The sequence below is a fragment of the Polypterus senegalus genome, chromosome 6 (assembly GCF_016835505.1).
Source record: "Polypterus senegalus isolate Bchr_013 chromosome 6, ASM1683550v1, whole genome shotgun sequence".
NCBI lineage: Eukaryota > Metazoa > Chordata > Cladistia > Polypteriformes > Polypteridae > Polypterus > Polypterus senegalus.
The window spans coordinates 163,962,340-163,986,138 of record NC_053159.1 but is presented as its reverse complement, the minus strand read 5'-3'; the positions used below and the strand labels follow the sequence as shown (position 1 = coordinate 163,986,138).

General features: G+C 36.9%; 1 protein-coding gene across 1 annotated transcript in view; it reads left to right on the top strand.

Annotated features, from left to right (window-relative positions):
- ly75 (lymphocyte antigen 75) overlaps positions 1–23,799 on the top strand; it is a 209,950-nt gene that overhangs the window by 161,845 nt on the left and 24,306 nt on the right. Inside the window, exons 24-27 of the mRNA XM_039757470.1 lie at positions 4,662–4,800; positions 7,834–8,054; positions 8,195–8,363; positions 21,920–22,084. Coding sequence (XP_039613404.1) covers positions 4,662–4,800; positions 7,834–8,054; positions 8,195–8,363; positions 21,920–22,084 — 694 coding nt within the window. The remainder of the gene's footprint in view (positions 1–4,661; positions 4,801–7,833; positions 8,055–8,194; positions 8,364–21,919; positions 22,085–23,799) is intronic.

Sequence of the window (23,799 nt, the reverse complement as noted above, 5' to 3'; positions counted from 1 at the left end):
GAAAAAGGTACAAATATAACACAACAATTGCGCTTTTATTCAAAAATATAACTGCAGAAACAATATGCCGCCTTAACATACGACATTGACAGCTACTTATTGTAATTCCCTCCGTGGTTCAATAGAATCAGTTCCCGTTTGGGAATCAAAAGGTCGCGAGTTTGATCCTGCACCACTTCGTTTTGAGAAGTAAACTGCTCTTAGTCTTACTATTTTAGAATAAAAGCATACATTTGATTTCAGTCTGTAACAGCCGGTGCAGTTTATGATCCTTCTAAAAGTTAGCTTTTTTTTTTTTTTTTTTAATTCACTTTTCATTCCCTCAGTCGCGTTCAGAATCAATCCATACAACCCCATCTGACACGGCTGTTTTCACATAAAGACGCGCTATAGCTCTGCAGTGTACCACAATGCATACCAAAAAAAGGGTTCTGACGTACAAACGCTGGCGAAGCTGCCTTCTTCGTATCTCACCGTAACTTGATTTTCTTTTTATTCAGTTTTATTGAGTGTTCCTGCCAGTCCCCGCCTGTTGCTGTATGCTGTTTCTTTTGTACTCCAGGACATGCAGAGGAGAATGGTAAGAGCAGTAACTTCGGCGCTATATGCAATAATCAGACACTCCCCATCTGTCCGTTGTTTTGTTATACTTTTACACCAACATATGTTCCTGTGTTTGAGCATACTCAAATGGGCATGCTCAAAAAATACACGTGTAATGCCACGAAAAGTAACTAATGCAATATTATTTGAAAACGAACAGCGTCAGATCGAGTGTGAATTTATGCAGGAACTGGAAATTCTCTGATGTGGGACCTTCCCCCAGGGAAGAAAGTACAGTGTCAGGTGCTCATTCAGTGTAATAGGAACCATAGCACAGAGAGGTGTGTGCACTGCAACAAGTACACGTGTCGTAAATGTAGGAAGGACGGTCCTTGGTTGTCTGGGAACTGTTTATATTTGAATGTGATGATTTTATATAGCACGGAATGGAAATCAGCACTTCTTAGCATTGCACCATGCAAGCTGTCGTAATCGCCTACTGTAACTTGCTTTCTTTTTTCTTCGGTTATACAGGTAGTCTTGAATAAAAGTGCACTTGTTTTGTTTGCGAAATGAAGTGTCTGCATGTACTTTTCTTTGCATTACACGTGTATTTTTTGAGCATGCTCAAACACAGGAACATATGTTGGTGTAAAAGTATAACAAAACAACGGGCAGATGGGGAGTGTCTGATTATTGCATATAGCGCCGAAGTTACTGTTCTTTACCATTCTCTCCTCTGCATGTCCTGGAGTACAAAAGAAACAGCATACAGCAACATGCGGGGACTGGCAGGAACACTCAATAAAACTGAATAAAAAGAAAATCGAGTGATGGTGAGATACGAAGAAGGCAGCTTCGCCAGCGTTTGTGTGTCAGAACCCTTTTTGGGTATGCATCGTGGTACACTGCAGAGCTATAGCGCGTCTTTATGTGAAAACAGTCGTGTCAGATGGGGTTGTATGGATTGATTCTGAACGCGACTGAGGGAATGAAAAGTGAATAAAAAAAACAAAGCTAACCTTTACAAGGATCATAAACTGCACCGGCTGTTACAGACCGAAATCAAATGTATGCTTTTATTCTAAAATAGTAAGACTAAGAGCAGTTTACTTCTCAAAACGGAGTGGTGCAGGATCGAACTCGCAACCTTTTGATTCCCAAACAGGAACTGATTCTATTGAGCCACGGAGGGAATTACAATAAGCAGCTGTCAATGTCGTATGTTAAGGCAGCTTTTTGTTTCTGCAGTTATATTTTTGAATAAAGGCACAATTGTTGTGTTATATTTGTACCTTTTTCTTTGATATTTGGACTTCAGGCTTCATACATTATATAGTTTATGCCTACATTTTGTCATCTACTACTAGAATATAAAAAACATTTCTGTTTTAACAATGTGTTTACACAGATTACTGTAGAAACGGAACAGACATGAAATGCATAACGATCTATTATTTCCACTCTAAAACTCCACTCCCAGATACTCAATCAAGGCATGAGCTGGAAGAAGTTCGTGCACGTTCTAAATTGGTGGGGGGATGGAATAGCCAGCTGCTCCTAGCTTCTTTTTATCAGCACATTTAGAGGACAAAGGACATGGCGGAAAGGTGTGAAGGGATTTAAGAAGCAATTTAAGGTGGGACGGAATTACGAGTTTTTTCGTAGGCTCTGGTAATTCTAGTGTTAAGTACAATTTAAGATTGTCATGCTGTTTGATACTTTAAATAGAGAAAATGGGTGAGAGCATAGTAAATTTATACAAAAAAGAAAGAACTAGAAGAATTCACACAGGTCCGATATTACAGTGACCATGGAATTCAAGAGCACCCAGTTTGCTGTGCTGTGCTGCACAGTCTAATTAGCTTATCATAAAAATGGAAAATTGCCTTGCATACAGTTCATTAGTGAATGACTATCTAATAATGTAATTGGTTTTCATTAAAAAAGTCTTGGTAAAATTTTCAAAATAACACTTCTTAAACTATTTAAGTGATTTGAGTAAATTTCATAAGTTGTTTATTAGTCTGTAAAAATAATTTTACATTAAGTTAAGATTTATCTTGAAGAAATAGAATTTTATTTATCTTCTGCATATAGTTTTACTGTTTATTAATCTTACATCTGAATTCCATGACACATTCACTTTACGATTTTAGGCTAAACAGAGCAGATTATTTGTTGAATCATACAGTGGGACGCAAAAGTTTGGGCAACCTTGTTAATAGTCATTATTTTCCTGTATAAATCGTTGGTTGTTATGATAAAAAATGTCAGTTAAATATATCATATAGGAGACACACACAGTGATATTTGAGAAGTGAAATGAAGTTTATTGGATTTACAGAAAGTGTGCAATAATTGTTCAAACAAAATCAGGCAGGTGCATAAATTTAGGCACCACAAAAAAGAAATGAAATCAATATTTAGTAGATCCGCCTTTTGCAGAAATTACAGCCTCTAAACGCTTCCTGTAGATTCCAATGAGAGTCTGGATTGTGGTTGAAGGTATTTTGGAACATTCCTCTTTACAAAACATCTCTAGTTCATTCAGGTTTGATGGCTTCCGAGCATGGACAGCTCTCTTTAACTCGCACCACAGATTTTCAATTATATTTAGGTCTGGGGACTGAGATGGCCATTCCAGAACGTTGTACTTGTTCGTCTGCATGAATGCTTTAGTGGATTTTGAGCAGTGTTTCGGGTTGTTGTCTTGTTGAAAGATCCAGCCCCGGCGCAGCTTCAGCTTTGTCACTGATTCCTGGACATTGGTCTCCAGAATCTGCTGATACTGAGTGGAATCCATGCGTCCCTCAACTTTGACAAGATTCCCAGTCCCTGCACTGGCCACACAGCCCCACAGTATGATGGAACCACCACCATATTTTACTGTAGGTAGCAGGTGTTTTTCTTGGAATGCTGTGTTCTTTTTCCTCCATGCATAACGCCCCTTGTTATGCCCAAATAACTCAATTTTAGTTTCATCAGTCCACAGCACCTTATTCCAAAATGAAGCTGGCTTGTCCAAATGTGCTTGAGCATACCTCAAGCGGCTCTGTTTGTGCTGTGGGCGGAGAAAAGGCTTCCTCTGCATCACTCTCGCATACAGCATCTCCTTGTGTAAAGTGCGCCGAATGGTTGAACGATGCACAGTGACTCTCCATCTGCTGCAAGATGATGTTGTAGGTCTTTGGAACTGGTCTGTGGGTTGACTCTGACTGTTCTCACCATTCGTCGCTTCTGTCTATCTGAAATCTTTCTTGGTCTGCCACTTCGAGCCTTAACTTGAACTGAGCCTGTGGTCTTCCATTTCCTCATTATGTTCCTAACTGTGGAAACAGACCACTTAAATCTCTGGGACAGCTTTCTGTATCCTTCCCCTAAACCATGATGGTGAACAGTCTTTGTCTTCAGGTCATTTGAGAGTTGTTTTGTGACCCCCATGTTGCTACTCTTCAGATAAAATTAAAGGAGGAGGGAAACTTACATTGACCCCCTTAAATACTCTTTCTCATTATATGATTCACCTGTGTATGTAGGTCAGGGGTCACTAAGCTTACCAAGCCAATTTGAGTTCCAATAATTAGTTCTAAAAGTTTTGGAATCAATAAAATGACAACGGTGCCCAAATATATGCACCTGCCTGATTTTGTTTGAACAATTATTGCACACTTTCTGTAAATCCAATAAACTTCATTTCACTTCTCAAATATCACAGTGTGTGTCTCCTATATGATATATTTAACTGACATTTTTTATCGTAACAACCAACGATTTATACTGGAAAATAATGACTATTAACAAGGTTGCCCAAACTTTTGCATCCCACTGTATCTATACAGTACTATGCAGGTCACCCAAGAAAAACAAGCCAACTATCTGAACAGTAATTCTGCATTTGCTCATGAAAACAGTATATACTATTGGAATAACCACAAATAAACACTGATAAAATACAAAGTTTCAAGAATGCAATTATAAACTAATGGTACTTTTTGGTCTATTAATATTTTTGTATTCTAATGTTATGTAGTGTTTTTAGCAAGTAAACACTTTAAGAGATTTATGTATTGACAGAATGTTTACAAAGGAATCTTTTAATTGCCTTTATTTTTCAGAAATTTTCATTTTTCGAAGAAAGTAGCCTGAAGCAATGTGCCTATGTTCTTAATGATCCCCTGTCTTCCTTTGTTGGTACCTGGAATTTTTCTTCTTGTGATGACAGTCACTTTGTTTTGCTGTGTCAGAGTCTTGGAGGTATTTTTTTTATCTTTATAAAATAAAACTACTTCGGGATATTTCACATTTTGCAACATTTGCAACATAAAATAATTAAGTAATGGTAAATGTGTTTTACCATTGTAGCTATTGGTTATTAAGACCATCATAAGAATAATATGCATTTAAATAAATAATGATGGTATCTAAAGTCACTTAAAATATTGCACAGCTGCTTACACTTTCCTACACCTGAAGCACTCGCAGGAGAAGAACCTTAGATTAGGGCCACACAGTGAGATGCTAAAATAGCAGTGTTGCTTGCAGTTCAACACTGCCTCAATTAACTGCTAATTAGTAGTTTGTAGTTTCTTATGGATTCCATAAAGAAGGAGAGATGCAAGCTGTCTGTGGTGGGCTGGCCGCCTGTCTGGTGTTTGTTCTTGCCTTGCGCCTTGTGTTGACTGGGATTGGCTCCAGCAGACCCCCGTGACCCATTGTTAGGATATAGCAGGTTGGATAATGGATGGATGGATGGATGCTGGCTGTTATACTGTTCCTCCTATTATTATCTCAGAAGGTGTTAGGCCTGTTTCGTTGGGAATACCCCTTATTCATATTAATTCTAGAGGTAAAATACATTCTTTAATCGTTTTAATTCAATTTCTGCTTGTATTGTAAATTAGCTTGAATTTTGTATTCTATTTATAATCTTCAAAATAGATCCTTCAATAAAAACATAACCATGATAGTTGTATCTGCTTTTGCTTGTTGTGACCTTCAGAATACATGTGTGTGAATGAGAGGAAGGTCAGTGGAATGGTGAGGATGCAGGGAATAGAGTTGGCGAAGGTGGATAAGTTTAAATACTTGGGATCAACAGTACAAAGTAACATGGATTGTGGAAGAGAGGTGAAAAGGAGAGTGCAGGCAGGGTGGAATGGGTGGAGAAGAGTGTCAGGTGTAATTTGTGACAGACGGTTATCAGCAATAGTGAAAGGGGGAAGGTCTATAGGACGGTAGTGAGACCAGCTATGCTATATGGGTTGGAGACAGTGGTACTGACCAAATAGCAGGAGACAGAGCTGGAGGTGGCAGAGTTAAAGATGCTAAGATTTCCATTGGGTGTGACGAGGATGGACAGGATTAGAAATGAGTACATTAAAGGGTCAGTTCAGGTTGGGAGACAAAGTCAGAGAGACGAGATTGCATTGGTTTGGACATGTACAGAGGAGAGATGCTGGGTATATTGGGAAGAGGATGCTAAGAATAGAGCTGCCAGGCAAGAGGAAAAGAGGAAGGCCAAAGAGAAGGTTTATGGATGTGTTGAGAGAGGACATTCAGGTGATGGGTGTAACAGAGCAAGATGTAGAGGACAGAAAGATATGGAAGAAAATGATCTGCTGTGGCAGCCCCTAACAGGAGCAGCTGAAAGAAGAAAAATAAGATGCCTTATGTGTATTTTTGAGAGATTTTATGTGCATTTTTGAGAATATTGTTATAAAGATTGTATTTTAATCAGCATAAACTCTCCAAGAGTCATTTAGGCCTTGTTCACACGGGCGTTATGTTGCATTTTGTGGTGGCGATCGATAGACTTCTACACCGGCGTTCGTCTGTCTCTGTCTAATGCCAGCCTGCAGCCCAAATTGTAGTTTGTGTGTTAACCAGTGGAGGCAGTGTCGGGAACTGGATATGAAAGCCCTTGTCGTTTTATTTGAGGTGCCTCTTTTCAATATGGACCATTTTGCTATGTTAGATATTAATCTTCTTGTTTTAAAAATACTCGTAATACAGCGACGTAGGGAGAGAAAAAATCGCCGCCGCTACTGGGTTCATCCTCTGACTGCACAACGTCAGGTTAAAGGAAGTTTTTTTGTGCTTTATGAAGAAATGCAAAAATTTCCGCGCAAGTTTTTTAATTACTGTCGGATGTCGGTTTGCACTTTTGATTGTCTGCTGCAGCTGGTGCAATGCCACATTGCACGCCGATCAACCAATATGCAACTTGGTGTTAGCCCCGAAGAGAGACTACTTGTCACTTTGAGGTAAGGAAACAGTAGTCGAGTGTGCACTTACAACGGTATTATGCACTGAAATGACCCCCGCCATGGATTGCCCCCCCTACATAATCGTTATCAAATATTATATTAGAACATAAATTAATAGGTTCATGGTTTACAAATTACATGAGACAATAAAATAAAATAAGCAATATGAAAATATATATCCGGTCCTCCGAAGCGTAAAATAAACGTGCAGAAAATGAACTAGAAGCGGTTTCCTTGCGTTCGTTGGGTTTTGAACACCAAGAAAAAGCTGCATGCAACGTTTTTTTGATGCCGTATAAACGCTGCTGCGGACAAGCGCCGTCACCAAAGCCCGTGTGAACACTCTCATTGACTCCTACGTGTAGAAAACACTCGCCGCTTGGTCGCGCTCACCGGACGCTACGAACGCAAAAAAACGCTTGATTTTAACGCCCGTGTGAACAAGGCCTAAGTGTGGATTACTTTGTTGATAATATATTACCTAGCCTTCTGCTTCTGAAAATATTCAGAGCACAGTCTACAGTAAATGGAACCCAGTCACCTTAGATAAACATGTCAAATAAGTAAATGTAAATAATGCTCAGATTAATATGTCCCATATGTTTAATAGTTCATTAAATTAAATCCAGGTGGTGCGGTGGGTAGCGCTGCTGCCTCGCAATAAGGAGACCTGGGTTCACTTCCCAGGTCCTCCCTGCATGGAGTTTGCATGTTCTCCCCGTGTCTGCATGGGTTTCCTCCCACGGTCCAAAGACATGCAGTTTAGGTGCATTGGTGTTTCTAAATTGTCCCTAGTGTGTGCTTGGTGTGTGGGTGTGTGTGTGCGTGTGCATTCGTGCCCCTGCGGTGGAATGGTGCCCTGCCTGGGGTTTGTTTCCTGCCTTGTGCCCAGTGTTGGCTGGGATTGGCTCCAGCAGACCCCCGTGAACCTGTAGTTGGGATATAGCGGGTTGGATAATGGATGGATGGATATTAAATCCACAGCATTATAAGTTAAAGATTATTCTCTATGGGTTTTTAGGTAAACCACGCCAAATAGAAGCTCTGAATACCACTCTGGAATTTCAAAGTCATCAGTACAAATTCATTGCTAAAAACATGACTTGGTTTGAAGCTCGGGAGTTATGCAGAGCTGAAAAGATGGAACTTGCTTCAGTGACCAATACCTATCAGCAAGCGTTCTTAAGTGTAAACGTGAAAAACTACTCCCAGCCATCATGGATTGGATTCTACAGTGAAGATGTATGTACCTCTTTTTTAAATCAAATTGAATTATATTAATTAAGACCACTGTTATCTAAATTGGTTTTATTTTTCTGTAATACAGTCATTAAGTAATTATTTTTTTTCCTTACTAAGTATTTTTTTTTTTTTCTTACCAGGATGGGCTTCATTTCCGCTGGTCAGACAATAGTCATTCTATATTTAGTCGCTGGCCAGATTATGACATAATATCCACAGGAGACTGCGTGTATCTGGATACAGATGGTTTCTGGAAAGCTGATGATTGTGATAGCACTGTACCTGGGGCCATTTGCCATAATATCACATGTAGGTATAGAAAAAAAATACATAACCATTAAATGCTATAATACTGTAAAGCCTAGGTCAGGGGTTTTCAATCTCGGTCCTGAGGACCCACTGTGGCTCCTCCTAAGTTTTTGTTCCAGCCAGATTCATAATCGGTGACAACAATGGATAACCATGATCTCAATTAATTAGCTGGTATTTTTTTTCCTCTTCTCTTATTCTACATTCAAAAAAGTATAGCAGCATGATTTTTACATTTAGAAATATTTCCATTTTTATTTTTTTAAATGTTTGTCGATTTCATTATATTTTCCCTTTTCTCTGTGCAGTTTCCTCCCTTCATTGAATATTTATAATGACAATTAAAAATGAGCAGAGCAGACACCCAGGCACACAACACTGAATCGTGAAAGGCTGCAACTACTTCAGCGTCAGACCCACTAATTAGTAAATAACAGATTAATTAAATAATTAGAACACCTGGAAAGAGATTGAAAATCAAGATGACAATATTGTTAAAAAGAAAAAAATACATATCCCCTTATAAACTGCTTAATACGTTTTCAGAATTCACAAAACTTGTTTTCTAATTTCTATATTGTTCCCAAAACACAGAATCTGGGAAATAACAGTTCACTTAATTAGCCCAGGATTCCAATTAAAAGCAGAAACTGGTTAGAAAAAAATCCTGCAGCCACATTGGGTCCCCAGGACCGAGTGTGAAAACCCCTGGTCTAGATGAATCAGAAAACCTTGCCTTGAGTGGTAGCTGAATTCAAAGTTTCTATATACTACAGAAACTTGGGTGTTTATATTTGAATTGTAAATAATGTTTCTTTATGTTAATATGCATTTGAGGCTGCACTTTTTAATCTACCTGCCATTTCCCAGATCCCTAAAAACCCAGCATGTCTGCATAGCGTTACTTCAGTAGAGTGCTCCATCTCTTAATTTACATACTTGAATTCATTAACTTCCAGTAATTGTAAATTTTATATTATAGCCAATACAGTTAAACAACACTGTTTGTGCAACTCAGTGTTGAGCATTATGCCAGCGCATACAATGGGAGCTTAGAGTTTTTATGTAGGTGCTGGGCTGGACTGCTTGTGTTATCTTGATATTTGTTGCAGGTGAGAATAAGAGATTAATAGATGGTTTGCTTAAGGATGTATATAAATGTAGTTAGATTTTTTTTAAATCTGTTGCTTCCATGCAACATTTTGAGTGTTGTACAAACTTGAATCCTACTTTCTTTTGAAGCCATCTACACATTTCAAAGCATAATGAAATGTTAGACTATGCTCTCTTTTTACTTGGCATGTTTGTTTCGATAAATGAAGCTTGCTTTTATATTTATCATAAACATCACATTTGTGAGAACATCATGCTTTGCATATGTCAGCTATTATTAAAATTGTAAGAATCCAAAGAAGTAAGTAATTGTTTATGTGTCATATAAGTCATCTGTATGAATTAAGTGGTGATTCTAGTACAGTAATAATGTGCTGAACCAATACATGTCCAGGACTTCCTCCATCAGCAATTGAATTAGGTTTAACTTATGCCACAGTTAGTGATTTTTCTTTTGCTTAGAGAAACAATAAATAAGTACAGTACATTAATGTTCAAATATTGAAGATTAAAAAGAGATAAAAACTCAGAACATTATGGGTCACCTGCATTGTACCTGAGGTAGTACCGTAGTAGCAGCCCATTAAGACCAGACAATGCAGCATGGTACTAAGAGGAGATAATACTCGGGTATAAGTTATGTTTTAGTGAACAGTGAAAAAGAGCAGTACCAAGTTTAACTAATCCACAGCTAGTCCAATCTTGGCTTTGTATTTTTCCTTTGTTTACTCAGTTGGCCATCTAATTGTCACCCTCTCTCAAATAATGACGTGCCCCCACAACTCCTCACATAGCTGCCTATTTAGTATTATGGTTACTCCTGGAAAAGCCAGCCACTAGTGTTGAATTGTTTTCAACAACAAAAAATGTTACTATGAGTAGCATAAACATGTACAGAAAATACCAAAATATCAACATAATCACAGCAGGAAAGGCATGTCTAGAGTAGTGTCCATTGCTAGACTGATGCAGATTCAGTATACGTGCTTCATGTGATAGGTTTTGAAACAGTCACCAGCACATATAGGCACTTTTCAAGTAAATGTTGAAAGCTTTTTTGTAATAGTGTTCCTGTGCTTTGCACATGACATGGTAGAATGTTAGTGTCTGACCCACACAATCAACTCCACCCAATATGTTATTTAATTTTCCCTGACATAAACATTAATAGTTGCTGCATTGTGAACAGTCCTTTGGAGGCAGATATCTTTCTTGTCCATCCATTTTACCCCAGTCCTTTTGCCATGGAAATACTGCACCCTTGCTATAGCTTGACAGATTCACATAACCAGAGTCACCAGGCATATTACAACAGTTTGGTTGTACAGTGCCATATGCATCGGTTTTCCTTTGAGTTAAAATCTCAAGCAGAAGTGCGCAATGCAATCTCGGTAATTACTAACACGAATGGAGATAAAATCATCGAACACAAAAATATAATGCACACTTTCAGAGACTACTATAAATCCCTATATACTACTGAGTTTAAAGAAGACAATACACAATCTAATGCATTTCTGGATACATTACAGATACCACAAATAGACGCTATTAGTGTGGAGGAACTTGATAAACCTCTGCCGTTATCAGAATTACTAGATGCTATAAAGTCACTCAAAAGCAGCAGGCCCTGATGGCTACCCTGCAGAGTTTTACAAGAAATTCTCCGCTCAGCTAGCTCCCCTCCTATTAGCAACATTTACAGAAGCCAGAGATAACCAATCTCTCCCGCAAACCTTTCGCCAAGCACTAATCACTGTCTTTCCAAAACAAAATAAGGACTTATTACAATGTGCATCATACAGACCAATTTCACTTCTGAATAATGACGTTAAAATACTCTCTAAAATCATAGCCAGAAGGATGGAGAAAGTGCTCCCCTCTGTAATATCACAAGACCAAACTGGATTTATTAGGGGCCGACACTTATCTTCAAATCTTCGACGCCTGTTTAATGTAATATACTCACCAACTAAATCAAACACCCCAGAAATATTATTATCATTGGATGCAGAAAAAGCATTCGACATGATTGAATGGAAATACCTTTTTACTACATTGGAGAAGTTTGGGTTTGGCCCGAACATTTGTGCATGGATTAAATTACTGTATACTAACCCAGAAGCTTCAGTTTGCATCAACAACATTTGCTCAGACTACTTTAAACTAGAGCGTGGCACTAGACAAGGATGCCCTTGTCACCACTGCTGTTTGCATTGCCATTGAACCACTGGCAATACATTGTCGAAATACTGATCAGATAAAGGGGATTAGCAGAGAAGGACTGGAACAGAAAATCTCATTATATGCAGATGACATGGTACTGTATATATCGGACCCAGAAAATTCTGTGCCTGCAGTCTTAGCAGCACTCACAGAATTTCAAAAGATCTCTGGTCTCAGAATTAATCTGAATAAAAGTGTACTCTTTCCAGTGAATTCTCAAGCATATAATATTAGATTAGACACCCTACCTTTTATCATTGCAGAACAGTTTAAATACCTCGGGGTAAACATCACAAGTAAACATAAAGCTCTTTATCAACAAAATTTCGCAGTCTGCATGGAAAAAATTAAACAAGACTTGCATAGATGGTCAACCCTTCATCTCACACTAGCTGGAAGAATTAACACTGTTAAGATGAATATTCTTCCTAAGCTCCTTTTTTTATTTCAAAACATCCCAATATACATTAATAAATCATTCTTTAAGCAATTAGATTCAACAATAACCTCATTTATTTGGAATTCAAAACATCCACGCATCAAAAGAGCGACCCTACAAAGACAAAAGGCAGAAGGTGGCATGGCTCTACCTAACTTCCAGTTTTATTACTGGGCAGCAAATATACAGGCGATAAGAACCTGGACACAAATAGAAGAACATACACAGGCTTGGACCGCAATAGAAGTAAAATCCTGCAGTACTTCTTTGTATTCCTTGCTCTGTGCTCCAATAAACACACGTTATCGGCAATACACTAATAACCCAATTGTGCTCCACTCACTTAGAATCTGGAACCAATGTAGAAAGCATTTTAAGACGGAGAAGCTTCTATCTGTGGCACCTCTGCAAGAGAACCACCTCTTTCAACCTTCACAAACATATGCAGTTTTAATATCTGGAAAAATTTGGAATTAACTTGCTTAGAGATCTTTATATAGACAACGTCTTTGCATCCTATGAACAATTACATTCCAAATTTAACATTCCAGCTACACATTTCTTTCACTATCTTCAAATCAGGAACTTTGTTAAACAGAACCTTCCAGATTTTCCTCATCTTGCACCCTCATCCATGCTGGAAAAATTATTGCTCAATTTCAAGGAGTTAGACTCCATCTCTACAATATATAAAATCCTTTTACAATCCCTCCTTTCAAAGATCCAAGAGGACACTGGGAAAAGATCTCTCAATTAATATATCAGAAAAGGAGTGGAAAGTAGCAATGCAGAGAATTCACTCAAGCTCCATATGCGCAAAGCATACAATTATACAACTCAAAATTATATATCGAGCACATCTGTCTCGACTAAAACTCTCAAAATGTTTCCAGGGCATGATCCAACCTGAACGTTGCAACCAAGTCCCAGCCTCACAGGTCACATGTTCTGGGCCTGCACCAAATTAACATTATTCTGGACAAAAATTTTTAATTACCTGTCAGACAGCCTTGGACTCACAATCCCTCCTAACCCATTAACAGCTGTGTTTGGGGTTCTTCCAGAGGGGTTTAAAGTGGAGAAAGACAAACAAATCGTGATTGCATTCACTACACTGTTGGCACGCAGACTCATTCTGATAAACTGGAAGAACCCAAACTCTCCTCTTTAAGTCAGTGGGAAACCGATGTGTTATATTATTTGAAATTGGAAAAATCAAATACTCAGTTAGAGGATCTGTACAGACCTTTTTCAAAACATGGCAGGATCTAATCAGTAATATTTTAAAATAAGTTCATAAAGCACAGAGAATTTTTAAATTAGGTATGTTTACAAGCCTTAAATTTAACTTATTTGGCTTGCTCTCTCTATCAGGGGTGGAGATCGATCTGTTCTTAACTCAGTTTTTCTTTTTGTAAAATCTTGATTGCTTTGTATGGATTGTAATAAAAATTAATAAAAATAAAAAATAAATAAATAAAAAAAAATCTCAAGCAGTTCATATAAGATATGGAAACTGCTGATTGTTACGTAGTAACCTTGGTCAAGCAAAGGTTACCATCAGTGCCATCAGTACCATCAGTGACATAACAGGTGATATAGCAAGGCCATATTGATTGTAATTGCCATCCCACTTGGTTCCTCAGCCGGTGTAAAGTGTACCCAGAGCTTGCTTTGCATGGTACGTACAACCTGATGCTAAATTGTGCCCGTTTAGATGCTAAGTACTGTATCCATAGCAGCCTTCCCTTGTAACCCATGACACTTTCATTAATGCTTATGTCACAATTGGGAACATACACATTCTGTATATTTTTGATGCTTGTACTGAAGCACATCCCACAGTGTGTACCGTACAGAGCTGGGTGATTGGCTTCATTATAGTTATTATTATTAATGAAATGCAAGTATTTCATAATGAGTGGAAAACGACATTCACTCGTAACTATGCTGGACTGGTCTACCCATTATACCATGCAGAATCAGGAGACTAAGAAACACTCGTGTCATCTTCAGCAGTAGGTTGCCTGTGACTGTAGCAGGAAAATAGTTTACCTTGACTTTTCTAAGACTGCTCAGCATAGTAGTTTGTTTCTTGACTATCTTCTCCACCAAAATAAAATTGTAAATATTCCAGATAATCATGAACAATTATTTTTAGACAGAAGTTACCCATAAATAGGCAATGAGGAGGTCAGGATTTTCAGCAGTACTATGAAGCTGACACCAAACACAAATATCCCTGAAATTTGACAGTTCAGAATCTTCCAAATAGGTGTCTTAACGCTCAGTTTGAGCAATGCTTCAGTTTGAGTTTGTAAAACTGGCTATATGGCTTTTCATTTGCCATTGTGTTTTTGGTTGAGGGCACAACCCCACTCTTAAATATTGATGAGTTACCATAAATTGGCAGAACCCATTGAAATATTAATTTCTGCTACATGATTTTATTTCTACACTAGATGGCAGCAGAATATTTTACCAAGACATATACGGGCCTAACACTAAATTGGATCATTACACGTTGTCCCACGTCTGAGTTAACCATATTTACATATAATTCCAAGTCTGAGTCTGCTGTGTTGCAACTAGGGTTCTCCCCATCCCAGCTGGGGTTCAAATTCATGTTTTAGGTGTGTTTTGCTAATTTTCATTTCCTTTATTTATGTTAAGGTTAGTTTGGTTGATTGTATTATTCTTTGTTTTCAATTGTGACTTGTGAGCTGCCTGGGTTATGTTCTGTGTGTTTTGTGGGTAATCCTCCAAGAGGTGGGGCCATCTGCCAATCACTGCCAGGAACTACCCAGCACCCAATAAATATGGAGGGTCTACCATAGTTCCTGGTGGTTCATTTTGAATTCACTAGGGAATTTGGGTGAGTTTTGTTTGCTTTTTTTTGCGATTGTGCTTTTTGATATCTTTGAATTTTTTACCTCTGTTCTCTGTTTTTTGACTTTACTTTGGGATTTCTGGGTTAGGACTGTATTTGCCTTTAATTGCCTTGTTTTTTCAGACAACTCCATTTTGTCATTGTGCTCTACAGAGCTTCACTGTATGCCTAAGCATTTATATGAACAAGAAAACCTTTTTATTATTAAGTTTCTGTGCTTGCATGGTTATCTAGCTGGGGTTTGGCTGTATTGGCATTTTTCTATATCACGGTATTTTTCTAAATTATCCCGGTTTCACGGTATGCAACTGTATTTTTTCCCCATGCATGAGTGGAAATTAACCACATTTTCCACTGCAATTACTGGCTAAGAATAACCTATTCCACTGTCAAGAGTATTGTACATTGTACAAAAAAAAAAATTTAATGTGCACACAAGTATTAATACAGTTTTGCATTGCTCCATAAAGTGATAGTTTTCAAGGGGGTGGCACTAATGGATAGGGTATCACATTGCATGACAGATGCAGTCAAAATATAGAACCTTTTTATTGAACAAATTTTGCAAAAACAAACTATAATTTTGACAACATATTTTCAACCATACAAAGAGGCATTTAGACTTAGCAAAATATCCAGAAGTGCTTGTCAAAAATTGTATTGCACCGAATATGTCTCAGAAAAGGAATAAATAGTAAATATTTTTTGTAAACCAACTACACTTTCTGTTAATGTTAACAATCTCTGTTCACTGACACGTTAAAGTGACTTTTTAAACAACTTTATCATCATTAAACTGCATAATGTTTAAACTAATAAATAATAACAATAAAATAAATAATAGTATTATTACTGATAGTTGCACTATTACTTCAAGACTTCAAGCCCAGGTGCACTACACTGTATTCACCAAACTAAAATAAAATAAAACAAGTGCAACTTGGTGATGACATCTTTACCAACTGAACCATCATTTAGGCAAACTGCATTAATATGGACCTTGCTTCAAGCTAAGCTATAATGGGAAGAAAAAAACAAACTATATGTCGAGAACAAAGTCAACATTTCCACTTTATTCTCGCGTTTATGTTGAGATTAAAGTCGACATTTCCACTTTATTCTCATAGTTTACTTCATAATTAAAGTACTGTAGAATGTCGTAAAGTAAACTTCTTCCTAAAATCAATGTTTAATCAATTACTTAATTTACCCCGTCATAAATTAATGCAGCACATTAAATGCTTTGTGTTACGTTCCCCGACCCAGTGGTTAATCACTATGCTTCTTAAACTGACTTCCTCCGCACTAAGAAAAGACATCAATCACCATACAGAATCCATTCACTTCATGATATTCCTGCTTTCTGAAAATTTAGAATGCTAAGATAAATACTTGATATCATTTTCATGATGAAATGCATTAAAGCAGGTATTACACATGCACGGTAGTGAAGCGGTAGTGCTGTGCCCTCGCAGTAAGGGGTCCCCAGGTGTATGTTCAGTGTAGAGAACTTTATGGCAGTTGTGATGAGGCTCCAAAAAACTGGATGTATGAATAGCTAACGCACAGGTTTTTTCATAAATATTGTGCAAATTTTGGGTTTCTGATCTGCTGGTCGGACACACAAACACAGAATTCAATGCATGTTCTTCTGAGCGGGCTATCTTTATTGCATGCATGCTGTCTCTATCTGACGTACCAAAACGTACGTACCAGTTCCTTTTTCTTTACTTTCTTTTTCTTTCACCACATAACCAATCACCACACGATAAACGTCTTTGTGAAATTAAAACTAGTTATAAACTTAGCCCACGGAGTGTTCAAAACTTTAAAAATATCTTCGTTATACATGTTTAATTATGCCATCCATTCAGAGTTGCGCCCATCTCTGAACGAGTCGCCAGCACATCGCAGGATGAATAGAAGCAAAACATACACTAGCAGGGTCAATATAGCACAACAAAATCCCACATCCTACATGACTTTGAAAGGAAACTGAAGCACGCCGAGTAAACCCATCAGAAAAACATGCAAATGCAAGGCAGGCAGGCCGCTGTGCCCCCATATGATTAATGCATGCTTTAATGCATTTCACCAAGAAAATTATATTAAGTATTTATCTTAGCAATCTAAATGTTCAGAGAGCAGGAAGATCATGAAGTGAATGTATTCTGTGCGGCGATTGCTGCCGGCACTTCCTCTTAGTGCAAGAAGAAGTCAGTTTAAGAATCACTTAACACAAAGCATTTAATGTGCTATATAACTTATGACGGGGTTTGAGAAAATCTAGTAAATGAAATATTCATTTTACGATGACGTTTAGTTTACGATGGTCTACTTTAATGACAAATTCCGAGAATAAAGTCAATATGTCGTCACACTAGTACCCAGGTACATTTACACTGTATTGAAAATAAATAAAATAATTACAACGTGGCTTGCAGTATTATCCAGTAGTATAGAAACAGTATTTACACATCTGACCTTTTAAAACTAAAGTTATCTCCAGGCGACTGACGTGACTCCTTTTTTTTGGCAAAAGTTCTTCTGTTCATCATGCTCAACTTTACTTTTAGTTCAGTTTCGGAATGCTCTCTGTCCATTTTCACCGCGCGGCATACCTACGCTACCGCCCACTATTTGGTGGTGTAGCAGTGAAAAAGAGCCCTAGTGCAACAAATCTGTGTTTAGCGGTGTAGCAGTGAAAAAGGTCCCCACTTGAACAGTTTCCCGCTGCGCCACGTTCTGAACGTCATTTAGGCAATTTAAACCGGTGTTGCGGTATAAGAAAAATCCATATCATAAAAAAACTAGAAAACGGTTTTCGGTATGAACCGGTATACCGCCCAGCACTATTTGGACGTAACAGAATCACACTCGGGATTAACGCCAAGGAGGTTAAAAATAATTGCATTAATTAAACTAAATTAGAACAGCTATCATCATTGTAAACCTTATTCACTTTGAGCATATGAAAAGCCCTTGAAATACCTACATAGAAAGTAATGGCAACAAGTGGGACACGTTAGTTGAATCAAATCTGAAGCATATCTGGCTCTCTGTACCTTATTTCCCAATTACTTAAATAAAACAGAAGAGTTGATACATGCCATTCATTATATTCCTAGCATTTCCTAATAACCAAATAAATCCAACATTCACCAAAGCGTAGAAAATACCTATTTACAGTCTGGACAATATTTGTAAAAAATGTCTCATTCCAATGCAAACTTCAAAGCAGAGCAACAGCATATTGTGAGATGTCTCATATCAGATCAGGAGGTTTACGACACACAGCAGAAATACACCATGGAAGAAACTGGCAACATTTTTCAATATGCACTTTCTGTACCAGTAGCTGAGCAATTTCTTAATTAAAAACACAGGTTACTGCATTGCTCTACTGAAGATTAATAGTTAAATGTACATTGATCTTTATTTTTCCTTTTTTATTACACAGTATAAATATTTCCATGCATTGCTTGTCTTTTTTTCTGTAGCATTGAATGAAATATATTTGATTCAGTATCATGCTATACTTCAGTCCAAATATTAATATAAAATGTTTTCTATATTTTTTAATGGCGTATGTGTGCATTTTCATTTCCCTAATAGTCTTTCTGATGCATGCAGAATTCATATTGCAACATTATCCTCCTTATTAAGTCTTTTGAAACTACTTACAAAGTGGTCAAAGTTAGTATGCAATTGTGGTACCTTTCTTTGACTCCAAGAAACACACTTCCATTGCTGTTGGTATTGGTCTGCTGGTAGTCTCACCAAATCTAAAACATTACATTTATTTTCTGTAAGAGAAAGGAGTTTGGATATACCATGGAAAATATTTATCTTTTTCATTACTGCTTACATGGAATATTTTTTACACCTTTTTTGTCACCAGTAATGACTGGTGTTTTCTTAAGTATAAAATCCTATTTTGAGCCTCTTACTGCTTCTGCTCAGATGGAAAGAGATGGGGACAAGTCGCATATGATCAAGTCCAAGCAAGTTTCAAGTGTTAACCATCAAGTCTCGAGTCAAGTCTCAAGTCACAGTTAAGACAAATCAAGCAAGTCAAGTCAAGTCAAGGGTTCACCCTAAGCAAGTCAAGTCGTGTCCTGATAAGTTTCAAGCCAAGTCAAGTCAAATTGCAGTACTAAAACAAACAGAGGTTAAATTTTCGATACGTTTATTTTTGCACAGAAAAATTTTTACAGAAAAGATGAACTTATATACATATTATGTATCTTATTTGCATTGCTATATTTAAATTATATGCATATCTGTGCTACATTAATATCTGAAAATAAAATTGTGTTGCTTACACAAAATGTTTAAAACTAAGAAATCCAGTCTAAAATGTATAATGAAATTCAATCTGAAAGGATTAGTTTACTTTGACAACAACAATGTACAGATAATGTACTCACCCCCTTGTCATTCAATATGTTCATGTCTTTCTTTCCTCAGTCATAAAGAAATTGTTTGTTTTTTGTTTTGAGGAAAACATTTCAGGATTTCTGTCTATATATAATGGATATGTATGGCACCCCGAAGTTTGAACTTCCAAAATGCAGTTTAAATGCAGCTTCAGAAAGCCCGAAATGATTGGTTATTTTCCAAACAAATTGACAATTTATATACTTTTTAGCCTCAAATGCTGGTCTTGTCTCCTCTCTGTGCAGTCTGTGTGATTTGGGTAAATACAGTTAATAGATGTCAAAAAAACAACAATCTTTTTTATATCTTTAATGTCAAAAACATCCTGCAATGCTGTTTTTACCTTTTTTTATAAAGGGCATTTGAGCTTCTATACATGTTAACTGTGTAAACACTGTGTCTGCACTTTTGCTGCAATCTAAGACTGTATTTACCCGAATCACACAGACTGCGCAGAGACAACACAAGACCAGCATTTGAGGTTAAGAAGTATATAAATTGTCCATTTGTTTAGAAAATAACCGATTGTTTCGCTAGATAAGACTCCTCCTCCTCGGCTGGAATCGTTTAGAGTCTTCTGAAGCTGCATTTAAACTGCATTTTGGAAATTCAAACTGTATTGGATTTATCCACTCTTTTTAATCTAACGTTAGTGATGAATCTCGTTAATTAAAATGAACGGATCTTTTTCATTTCAGCAGAATATAAATATAATGTATGTTAATATAGCCCAGTGATGAAGTTATGAAGCTTAATCGTCATCTCTCTGTGGACGCTAATATACACGCTTTCATACATAATATATAATCTGATATATTTGTTTTCTATTTGAACTGGTTTCATTGTTATACAGCACACAACATTTTGTTGTTATTGTGAGTGTACACAAAAAAATTATAGACACTTAACGTAACCGATTCGAACGATGAAATTATTCTTGTCTGTATGAAAAAGTTTTGAACGAAGTTATTGAAGGAGAAGTGATTGCACCGAAGCTTTCATCTTAGATTTTCATGCAGTATAACGTTACACGAGCTGCCATTCAACTAACCACACGCAGTCAGTCCATACAAACGCTTGAAAATGCGCACATTTAATATAGACATTATAGTTTACATGTAATATCGAGAAGCTCTTTCATTTCAAGTTGCACTCAACATTAAAATGTGGCTACGCCACTGGTAACGTTATAGCGTTTTATTTATGAGATGATCATCACATTTCTGATAAAAACATGCAACCAAGGCCAAATTATGACAAACAGAAAAGATTAATTTAATTAATTAGTAATCGTTTTATTAAATTGACTATAAAGAATTCGACTTTCTTACCTTTCCTTGTGGTTTTTGAAGTGCCGGATGAAATTTGATGTTGTGGTTGTCGTGTTCGATACTCTGCTGCATTCTCTGCATCTGGCAAATCTTTTTTTGTTAGTACGGTCTAGTTCAAAGTCCTTATAGCCAAACGTGACTATTGTCTGCCATGTTTGGCGCGGTTTGAGTTGTGCAGCGTTCTTCTTCTTCTTCTTCTTGGTAACGTTAAGAGTTGTGCAGCGTTAAGGCGCAGGGCCAATTATGGTGCTGCTGAGTCATAATTATTTTATTAAATTATTTTATTTTATTAAACGAATTATATTTAAAAGTTCAAGTCATTGTCGATGTCGAGTCTTCCACTTTAAGTCAAGTCTCAAGTCACTTACTCTCAAGTCAAAGTCAAGTCAAGTCATTTTCTTACTTCAATCAAGCAAGTCTCAAGTCCTGAAAATTGTGACTAGAGTCCCCCATCTCTGCATATGGAGCCATAACATATGTGGACTTCAGGCTTCATGCATTATATAGTTTACGCCTACATTTCGTCATCTACTACTAGAATATAAAAAACGTTTCTATTTTAACAATGTGTTTACACAGATTACTGTAGAAACGGAACAGACATGAAATGCGTGTGTTCCAAATAACGATCTATTATTTCCACTCTAAAACTCCACTTCACATCCAGATACTCAATCAAGGCATGAGCTGAGAGAAGTTTGTGCACGTTCTAAATTGGTTGGGGGATGGAATAGCCGGCTGCTTCTAGCTTCTCTTTATCACAGCACATTTAAAGGACAAAGGACGCTGGCAGAGAGGTGTGAAGGGATTTAAGAAGCAATTTAAGGTGGGACGGAATTACGAGTTTTTTCGTAGGCTCTGGTAATTCTAGTGTTAAATGTCACCACCTTAAGATCAGCCATGCAAAATGTATATGTTTCTTATCCATTAACATTTGTTTTTCCTCTTGAATTTTATAAATATCTTCAAAACTTACTGCTTTTTTTCTGTATGTTTCATAACTTAGTTAAACTGTATCAGCCTTTTAAACATGCATAGCAGCTTGTGAAGTAAAATATATTGTCATATTTATTTAAATGTTTTTCTTTACATTTTTTTCTTTTTTTTTCATTTGTAGCTGAATCGCCAAAACCAACAACTGACAGTGCTACCAAGTGTCCACACAGGCTCCATGGAGTTCCATGGATACCTTACAATGGCAACTGTTACACATTTCAAACCTCTTCTAAGAGGTGGAACTTATATAAACAGAGAGAGGAACATCAGATATGCAAGGCTTTAGGTATGAATTAATGATTGTTTTGCTTCTTGGTCTGTACAGTACTGTAACAATGCAATATTTATTGTAATATATTGATAGGAACAACATTAATTACTGGATCCTGAAAATTCCACAAAATAGCACTCTAGTATATAATGCTTCCTAATTTTTTAGTTAAAATAAAGAACATAACAAGCATTATTTAGTTTACTTTTTTCAAATTTGCTGACTTTATGTAATTTTACACATTCTTTTTGTAGAGTTGTGCCTTTTTCGTTCAGATTCATATATTACATATGATAGATGGATCTTCTTAACTGTTTTACTGGGATGAGGTCTTGCTTCTTGAAACAGACCTGATGTTCTTTTCTGTTTCATAGCATATTGTGTTCTCTAGTGCTTTTAATGGCAATGATTTGCCTATGACTTTGTAATAAAAAATTCTGCTTTTCAACATACACATTCCTGACCACTAAATTTAATTTAAAATTATGATCAGAAACTGAAAATATTATTAAAATGACACAAAGAGATTGTTTCCATATTTTAGTAGTACAAAACAAACAGTCAAGGAGGTAGTTTTTGTGTTGTGAGTAGTATCCTTTTTTGATTTACATGGTTTGGAAAAAGTTACTAGATTTTTGTATTGGGGCTTGGTGACTGTAGTTTGCATTCTAGGTAAATCCTTCTGCCTTGTTATATTTCTATATTTATTTGTTATTTTTCCCAATATTGCCAGTGAATCCTTTTTTATGCTCTTTTTTATATAAATATTATTTTCCTTGCCCTTTCTTACACAACCCAGGGGTAGTAGTCCCATCCATTGCAGGGCATTTTTAATATTTTCTGGAACTCTGCTGTTATGACAAGCACGTTTGCAGGAACATTAAAATTCTCTTCTACGTGAAAAGTAACTCACCTTTATGATTTTTGCCTGTTTCTCCTAAATAATATGTGCTCATTCCTGTTATACTTCTCCACATGCCTTCAATTTAGCCAAGTTGTTATTGCTGTAATGATGTAATTATGTGCAACTGCATGTAACTTAAACTCATTTGTTTTATTCTTGACACTTTGCGCATTAGGTCAAGCCATTTTTAATGCTTATTTTGAGTAAATAAACTGTGCACTAGAAATTTAAAAGTTGACTAGTATATTTTAATTAAAGCTGTTTGTTCCTTTATGTGGAGTTTTAACCTTGTCATGTCCCTGCCCCCTACATCTCTTGTTTAAAAGTCCTTGTCTGACCTAATCATAAGCCTTAACACTAGAATATCTGAAGCCTACGAAAAAACAAGGCTCTCCACGCTAGTGTTTAGATCTGACAGTGTATGTTCCCAAAAAAAAAGTCTGACTGCATTCTCGGTACCATTGTTCATGTACTGAAGTGTCGGCATGGCACTGCCAGATCTAAACATTAGCATGGGGAGTCGCTCACGTACTGAAGTGTCTATAGCTGCATGGTGGACACTGTCGTCGCACTTTTTGTAACAGATCTTTTTCTGAATAAGAAGTGGCATTGCACATGTACTTTGTCAGCAAGCCCATATCGATCAAAAACAGGAAGCTCTGCAGTCTACTTGTGACTTTAAGCTGTAGGAAGATAAGTAAATAAATACAGGTAAACAACATTTAATGTGACATTTATAAAAGTAACATATAAATGTTTTCCATATAAAGCCCATCAAGAAACATAATCGCCAAACAGAACTTTGCACAATATCTTGGCAAGCTCT